This window comes from Telmatherina bonti, assembly GCF_933228915.1.
Source record: "Telmatherina bonti genome assembly, chromosome: 17".
NCBI lineage: Eukaryota > Metazoa > Chordata > Actinopteri > Atheriniformes > Telmatherinidae > Telmatherina > Telmatherina bonti.
In genome coordinates this window covers 32,444,906-32,454,299 of record NC_136615.1, presented here as the reverse complement: position 1 = coordinate 32,454,299, position 9,394 = coordinate 32,444,906, and the positions used below count along the sequence as shown (strand labels likewise).

At 43.3% G+C, this 9,394-nt stretch overlaps 1 protein-coding gene across 1 annotated transcript in view; it reads left to right on the top strand.

Moving 5' to 3' along the window:
* The window catches only part of wdr7 (WD repeat domain 7), a 142,562-nt gene that overhangs the window by 97,264 nt on the left and 35,904 nt on the right, over window positions 1-9,394 (top strand). The window contains exon 24 of the mRNA XM_079256537.1: window positions 7,283-7,469. Coding sequence (XP_079112663.1) covers window positions 7,283-7,469 — 187 coding nt within the window. The remainder of the gene's footprint in view (window positions 1-7,282; window positions 7,470-9,394) is intronic.

Sequence of the window (9,394 nt, the reverse complement as noted above, 5' to 3'; positions counted from 1 at the left end):
ATTAGACAAGCTTACGATAGTTTTTACGCTCATTTGGAGTTCTAAGCTTCGTAATGTTGTTTTATTGTGAAACCGGAGCTGCTGGTCAGACAACAAGCATCCAATGGAAAAAGGTTGAACAGAAAACAAAGCAGTGATCCACAGGTTCATAGAAGACTCATAGAAGATATGAAACATTTTGGTTCTGATGATGAAGGATGTCAGAATCTGCATCCTGTAGATGACGTGTGCGTTGTCCTGCTGAACTCTGAGGTACACGTCTTCCTCCACCACCTCCACCTCCTCTTCATCGGATGCAAACAGTGTTTTGTTTACTCTTCCTCCTGAAGTCAACCATCATCTCTTTAGTTTTGTTTGTGTTCAAGACAAGGTGGTTGTTTCCACAGCAGCTCACAGCTTCACCGCTCAGGTCTCTGGTACTCCATGCAACAGCAGAGTAATCAGAGTATTTCTGCAGATGGCAGGACTGCAGTGTGAAGAGAAAAGGTGAGTCCAGACCCGTGTACTGCTCCGGTGCTGCTGACCACCATCTCACACACACAACCTTTCGGTCTGTTAGCTCATAAAACCAGCTGTGTGTGGAGGTTCCACCTGGAACTTATGGAGCTTCTCACATAACAGAGCAGCTGAATTATATTAGTATTAGTAGAAATAAAAGAACATGGTTCTCCAAGTGTCCTGATTGGTCCAGATGAGGGCGGGCTCTCTGATGCAGGTCGAACCTGGAGAACAATCCCGTCAGCTAGCTGTTAAAGGTGTTGGATGCTTCTTCTAGGATGTTTTCACTGCAGGAAAGTCTGCTGGATGCATGATGGAGGACTCGCAGTACTCAGACAGATAAAACCTTTTAAACAACATGTTCCACTCGTTGCCAAGGGAGACCGACTGAAGGAGAAGACGAGACGTGGAAGAAGAAAACTCCTTCAGCCAGCGGTTAATGTGGGAGAACTTCTCTTTCTACCACATGAGAGCAAAACATGGAGCTTCATCAGACGCTAGAGGTCTTAGGTTGATCATATTTCTATCAGAACTTCTACAGAATTCTTCCATGTGCAAGCATCAGCATCTCTCCCGCCAGTCTTCCCTCAGGTGTCCATGTTTCAGCTGCGGTTACCAACAATGTTGTGCGTTAAACCCAAAACTTCAATCGCACAGCCTGTATGTGGTCAGCATGAAGCATGAAGCCACGAACCACACCTGTAGGCAGACCAAGTCTGCTTCTTTGATCCAAATCAGTTTGTGTTTTTACATGACCCCAAACGAAGCAGATTTTCCAAGCCAACAGACTGACCCCTCGGCTCCACCCAACGTGGAAGTGCTGCAGAGCTGCTGATTACAGCTGATAGGAACAGATCAGCTGTTTGCAGCAACTCAAGTCAATCAGAATGGTCCCACCAGGTGCACCTTGGTGCGTTTCTGAAGTGTCCTGGAAGTGCCGTCCCTCTCCGTTTTACTAAAAAACCTTTTATCTCTATTTTTGATCCTTTGAACCAAAGTCCATGTAGAGCGGAGCGGATTGTTCATTCAGGAAGGCGAAACTTTAAATCTCATTTTACTGTAAAACATCGACATTTCCTTGTCACGTGACGCTGTGGACGACGAGGCGTTCATCTCGCAGGAGGAAAGCTGCATCCTTTTCTCTTGTTTTCACTCGACACATTCCTGCTGTAAGGAGATAAAGTCGCATCAGACCTGGTCAGACTGGACAAATGATGTCTCTGCTGGTTCATTGTTCCATTTAAAGCCTACAGGTACACCAACCATATGGAGATGACAGTCCTCAGGTGATCACGTGTACTGACAATCCAACAGACCGGCGCCGCGCTCTGAAACACTCCTGGTGGAACAGCGGGCCAGGCGGGAACCTCTGAATGAGAGTTTAGCTTAAAAATCTGGTGTGAAGCTCACTTCATCTTCTGTCCTGAGCACAACGTGTCCATTGCCTCCATGGATGATCTACGATACGGATTATCAGGGTTAGTTCCTGTTTCCAGTGTGTGATGGTTCATCTCCGACGCCTCCGTGCCCAGAGAAGTCAACATCACCGCTGAACTCTTAGCTCTGTTTCAGCGCTTGGCAACGGTTTCCCACGGTAACCCTTTGCTGATGTGGTTTTACAAACTATTGATGAACTAGCTTTTGATGCAGCGCCATCTGAGGGATCGAAGAGCGCCGCTGTCCGGCTCCGCTGGCTCCTCTTCCTTTCATGCTGAGAAATCTCCACGTATTCCATGACACAAGTGCTGTAGAGCTTCCTTCCCATCCGGCTCTGAGCAACTTTTATCCGAATAATTTTTCCAGTTTGTTGCTCCTGAAAACGATTATAAAAGCTGCTTCTACGATCAGCGGCTGACATCACCTGTTCACATCATACGAGTGTTTTCTGTCTCATTATTCCTGCTGGCGTGGTCACATGTTTTCCTCCAACCAAATCTCATCTTTTATGTTTCTTTTCTTCCTCCTCCTCTTCCTCGTTTTGCTTGTGCTCATTCAGTTAGTTGTTTTTCCTCAACCCCCCCCCCCCCCCCCCCCCCCCCCCCCCACCACCACCACCACCACCACCACCCCAACTGTGTTATGAAATTGAAAGATGGATCTGTGTTGTTGGCATGCAGCACGGTGTGTGATGAATGAGAGCTGTCCACCTAGTGAGAGAGAGACCTCACTAGTTCATACAGCAGAGTAGAGATTGATGTTTTCTTTGGGTGGGGGTGGGGGGATGTCGGGGAGATTGGTGGGGTATTGAGCGTCGGGATGGATGGAAAGAGGGATGGACAGATGATAGAAGGAAGACAGCATGCTGTTGGGCAGGATAAGGGACAAACTGGATGTCAGTGTACAGCCTCTGGACACCACTGCTCCCAGTTAAATGTCAGAAATCCTGGAGGTCCCTGTGAGGCCCGTTCGCTGCGATCTGTGGCATTTTCAAACATTCATGAGAGCTAATTGGAAATTGAGTTTTTCTTTGTGCTACGGAAAAGTCAGCAAGGAAAAGCAGGTGATGAAATGGAACAGATATTCTTTGCCCAATGACGGTCTGGTCCGTCCAAGTCCAAGTCGCTGTCATGTCACACGGATTTCTGGGTCATCAGTTGTTTAAAACTAAATAATGAAACAAACTAACTAGAAGCGGTGAGAGCACACAGCTCTATGCCAGGTCATAGAGTCGCTCATCTTGGTAAAATCCCAGAAAGCCCAACAGCCCATCACCTACAGACCCTCCTACGCGAATGTACCATCATTTCCGGGCTTTAGAGGCACCTCAAGGCAAGCTGCACCTTCACCAAGCTGCAGAAGCTGTTTCCTTCTTCAGCAGCCACATCGATGGCTGGTTACTGGAAGGTGGCTTCACATGCATTTGCTCATATGTTTTCCATGATAACGGTGTGTGCGAGGAGGACAAAATGACTCATCAGCCGGTAAAAGTCCATACATTAGCCGGATCGTTGTTTAAGCCGCAGGATTCAGATCGAACGAGAAAAGTAGCCTGAAAACGACGGTAAACTTCAGCTAACATCACTTTGTCCATAATGAGGAAAGATGCCACGTCTCATTTAGAGACCTTGACCCTGCAAACACAGAGATGAAGCAAATAAAACTAAAATTCATCTACAGGCTGATTCAAAGTGCTTTATAGAGACGTTAGAACATCGGCAGCTTCCGTCAACATTAACAAGGGAGAAAGGACGAAGAAAAAACCTTAAATACAAACTAAAACTGCAATCAAGTGACAAGAAAGTCGGCTGAAATAAAACAGCAGATGTGGACATTCAGAACAGCTGGCTCTTTAAAAATGGAAAATGGCTGCAGAAGTTACAGCTGTGATTTTTATTACTATTTTTGGTCCATGTCACATGTTATTAATGTGCAAGTTGTTTTAATGGCTTAGTCTGCGTTAGCAGTGAGCGTATCTAACGTCTACCACAATGCTAGTTTGGGTTTCTATGATTCCGGGTGTTATCTATTGAGTTAAAAGCTGTAATACCGAAATGATCCCAAAACTCCTGATAGAAAATAATTCTTTTAAAAAATTCCTGGATTCAGACGGTGATCTGGACCACCAGTTGTTCTTTATTCTGTTTCTGACATTATCAAGCCAAACTCCAGCCAAAGCTTTTTCAGTTCTGTTGCTAACAGGCAGACAGTCCAACACCGCACGAAACATCACCTCACCATTTTTAACACCAACAAAATAACCACTGATTAACTCGTCTTTAAATCCGCCTCCAGCCCTGCAGGTGTTCTGTGATGACAAACGCCATTTTGCTAACATTATCGTTAACGTTTCTTGTTAAACACATATTGATGTGACAGTTTAAATTTATGTGGCGACAGACAGCCTCTCAGCAATCGCTAACTGAGTAGCCACGTTTACACGGACACAAATGTTCGGCTTAAAGGCCTGTCTGGACTTGCAATTCTTAACGTAAACATTGAACCCCAATCGAGTTGATTGCAAGAAGTTACTGAATATTTTCAGAGGGAATTTTTGGCTAATAATTGTGAGTGAATGACAAACAAAATTACATTTTTTTAATATCTCAGTTTACAAAAATTATAATAGAATTTTTATTCATAATTGTACATTTTTGTCTTATGCTAAATAAAATCTACCATCAGCTTTGAGTTGAACTTATTTACTAATATTCTCGTTTTATACTCTCATTTTCCTTGGAGATTGATGTCATTATCATGACTTTGTTAGAACGGGACGGTGCGTATTAATGAACGTGCAATATTGCAGTGAATATGCTGGATTTAACAGGTTGCGAATTTTCATCTACAATCCCATAAAGGAATCATATAACATCAAAAACAGCACCATTAAGAAGTAAGCACAAACAATAATAGCAACAAAACAGTTTAAGGTAAGACTACGGTAAATGAAACCCATACTTAAGTCCTTATGCTAGCATGCTAACGTGTTAGCGTGCTAACGTGTTAGCTTGCAAATGTGTTAGTGTGCTAATGTGTTATCATGCTAACCTGTTAGCGTGCTAACGTTTAAGACGTCTGTCAGATGTAAATGTGGTCAAATTTGAGAAGAGTTTTGTAAACCAGCTTCTAACACATGTCACAGGAAAGCTGTTTTCAGCAAATCTCTCTGTCCGCGTCCTCATTAAATAAGGCTTTGAATAAGTAAAATATTGTTGTGTCTTAAAGACAAACACAATGTTTGCAGTGTTTCTTGTCTCTCTTTAAAAAGAAAATGTCCAATTCTTTCTCTCTATATATTGTTTTTTCCTCATTTTCTCTTCCCGGCTCTGCAGCCGGTCTGATCCGGCTCTCATCGACTATCCGAGTCCCCAACATTGATTTAACTTCACCTCTCATTTCAGTCCAAACGCAGGCAGATAGGGGGAAAGGGGGCAGATGGGGGAAAGAAAGCACAAAGCCTGTTAGTGGTCGTTTCGGCCTGGTAAATTTTAGACGTCACTAATCCGTCACTATTTCACACTCCCTACTCCTCCTCCCATCCTTCCTTCCTCCCTGCTCCTGCTCTAATCACCCTCTGTGTGCTGTGGCATGTTTACTGCCCTAACTAACACCTCATTACAGCCAAGTGATGCTTTGTCAATAGCTATCGGTTCATTTGGGTGCAGACCTGCCTTAAACAAAGATGTCCACTCTGAGAAATGGAGCAGTGGACGAGAGGCTGTGAATTTCTATCTCGATCTGGCCAATTACAGTGCAGCTAGCTACTGCTAATTTCATAATTTTCCTAGTGGGAAGTACCTTTGTGTTTTGGATATGTAAAGTGAGCAGCCACAGGTCCGCCGTGCTAGTACCAGTATGGATAAGCAAACTCAGACAAACAACCAGGCTACGTTCAGTCCCCTAAAACCCTGTTTTTTCCCATTCTGATGCTCAGTTTGAACTTCAGCAGGTCGTCTCCATCATGTCTACATGACTGCATGTGTTGTGTTGCTGCTATTTGATTGGCTGATTACATACAAGTGTTAACAAGCAACTGAACAGGTGGAGCTGGCGAAGTGGACGGCGAGCGTATTTCCCCCATTTGCAGAAGTCTAAAGAAACATGCTAGCAGACGTTCAGCGTTTTCTGGGTGGAAAAGGCAGATATAAATGATCTTAGACCGTAATTGATTTTTGTGTGGTCTCTATTTGTAATGATCCCGTAGCAGAGGTCAGGGTTCAACAGCTCCACACTGCTGCTGATATTTGTAATCCATTGTTTGTATGTATATTGACGCATGTAACAACGGAGGATTGATTTTTTTTTTTTTTCCAGCTCATGCTGCTGCTCGCCTCCTCATGCTGATCACCAGCTGCACATTCCATCGTGACATAAACACCAAACTTAGTCTGCATTTTCTTCACCAACAGTCGTAGCAGCTAGCAACATTAGCACTATGTCACTTTCCAACAGCTGTGTCAGTCATAATGGGGTAGCACAGCAATGCTAACATTTTTAGCGCTCCAGATGTCATTGTGAGTACATAATGCTGAGACTCAAAGATGCTAACATGTTTAGTGTATTGTCTAATCTTTTGTCTGTGTGTGTGTGTGTGTGTTGATATAAACCAGTAAGTAGTGGGAGGGGTTGCCATTTAAGGCAGGCTGATGATGAAATGCCAGGAGATCCAGGTGATGAGATTAGCCATGTGTCTCTGGAGAAGTGAGGACCTTTAGAGTCACCGCAGGATTATAACTAAAGTAAATGATCAGTTTTATTTCATGTGTCTTCATATGAGGGTTTTGTTTTCTTTGGATTTGCATTTCTGGAGAAAGTAAAAGGAGCTGTATTGATTTCAGAGCCGACTGGAACAGAAGAAAACAGCCTTCAGCAGCAAAACATGTTGAAATGAAGAAGAAATGAGAAGTCACTTCATTTAATCAGCAATTTTCTCTTTTGCTTTTGTGGATCTTCATACAGATTCTGTTAAAAGCAGATTGTGGGAAGGTGTGGAGGGCTTATATGTGTGTGTGTCTTTGGGGAAAGAGTGTTATTAAGAGATGGGGGATATTTTCCGGAGCCTTAATGGTCAGTTCGTCCCCGCAGAGACTGGCTCAAATGTCAGCTCAGCTATGAAGTGACCTCCATCCCGTTTGCTGTCTTTATCTTCTGATTGCATGTTGGTGTGTGTCTGTGTGTGTCTGAGCCGCACAAAACTTGTAGAATTCTTCCCGCTGCCTGAAAAAAGCAAAAGCTATTTAGATTTTTACCTAAATTTAAGCATTAGTAATTGAACAAACATGGGAAAATGACCAACCAGCTGGAAGAGATTGATGTTCGGCTTCCACCGTTTTTCTGTCTGCAGGTAAGGCGCTGACCTTCCTGCTGCTGCAGCCACCGAGCCCCAAGCTACCTGCCCACAGCACCATCCGCCGCACCGCCATCGATCTGATTGGTCGAGGCTTCACTGTCTGGGAGCCGTACATGGACGTGTCAGCGGTGCTCATGGGACTGCTGGAGCTGTGTGCTGATGCAGAGAAGCAGCTGGCAAAGTAAGTCCTCAACCACACACACAAAAGCTTAAATGCCACTTTATTTAATGACATATGTATCATATTTGACACACCGTTTCTGAGACTTTTTGCATTGCTTCATGGTAAAAATGTTGCTTAAAACCCTGATAAAGACAATCTGATTGGTGTCTTCTCCTCCATTGGTGGATGCCTTTGACACAACAACAATTGTGACATATCACATGCCTAATGATTTATTTATTCATTTTTTATATCCTGTTAAAGGGTCAGATTAAAGAAATGACTCCGCCCACAATTTTCGCATTGAAGGGTTAAATCAACACTGCTGAAACTGAACAGATTGCTGCTCCCCAACGACTGCTAACTCACCGGCCATCTTGAGTCCTGTCTCCTTTCTGAGATCTCTTCAGCCAGTAAAAGTCCAGTGTTGTCTTGACTGGGTTTAACGAGTTTATGAACGTCTCCTTTGTCAAGTCAGTTGTTCTTCTGACAAGTTTAAAAGAATTAATGGGGAAAAGAAAGGCAAGAAAACAGGGAGTTTTTTTAAACTCATCCATTAGATGTTGTTAAATCTGGAAATTCAACATATTTGGGGGCGTGTCCTTTTGTTTGACAGGTACTCAAAGTACAACGGCAAGAAGGGAGATTGTAGACAACCGTGGTTTTTATCCAGCTAACACTGTAACTTAGCTTTAAACCACATATGTCTGTTAGCTGGTGTAGAAGTGCTGTGAAATCCTCACAGCCTTCTCCCAAGTTCAGGATTTGCTGGATGAAATGCGAGGTAAATCAGTTGCAATAAAAGTCGGAGTCCATATCAGTTTCGCCTTTGCAAAGGGGATTCCTTGCGCAGCCGCCAGCACCGCAGTTTGCCGCAGAAGAGTCCGCCTTCTTTTCACACAGGCTGTTTTTATTAAATCATTATGGGTGGAGCGATACATACAGTTGAATAAATGTTCCCACAAAAAGTTCTCTACATACACACACACACACTGTATGACCATATATGGAATTGTCTTCCTTTCCCCTACAACACTGAATCATGTATTCAATGGTAAATCGCATCCTTCCACCTGTTATCTTCAAGGTCTTAGCGTTATCTTTTCTACTGTTATTCTAACTGAGTCTTGTGCGACACAATGCTCTGTATTCTTCCATATTCAGTTGCTGCAGAGAAAGTTTAGACAGACATGGGAATCTTTCTGTGAGAGAGAGAGAGAGCAGAGGTCTGGCCTTATAAGCATTTCTTCTCCATCTTAAGTTATACAAAAGTAAATAAGAGTAATATATTTGGTCCAGTAAATAAGAGTAAAATATTTGGTCCCATAACAGTAACATAAAACATCAAGCTTTCATATCAGAATTTATGTATGTACATAGTCCTCCTTCACTGGCTAGCTCAGAGTTAGCTTTTAGCTACAGATATTTCAGAGTTTGGTAGGTGTCAATCATCCACCTCCACGCTCACAACCCCCTTTTAGTTCTTTCTCTTTGCCCATATTTGTACGTTCCTGGAGTGACAACATGCTACCAAGATGGCAATGGTAGGAACCGCCCACCCATTTTCCATTCAGAAACCTACTGGTGATGTCACGGAGGCTCCGCCCATATTTTATATACAGCCTATTTTGCAGACCAAAGAAATAAAAGATCTTTTTTTTTCCTTTGAAAATTCACCTCAATATTTGAGCTGAGAATAATTACAGGCAAATATTTTCTGCCCAAGTGGAACACAAGAAATGTCTTAATAGCTTCCATATGCTGTCTGAACAAACTACAGGAAGACTGAAGGGACAAAACACTCTGCTGTACTGGAAGAAATCTCACCAGTAAAGGGAGGCTTTTCCATGTTTGATAACAGAAACATCCCTCACGCAGTTTCCCAAAATAAATAGAATCTGAAAACAACTGAGTCAGTTTCGTGAGATGTTGGGACGCCAACT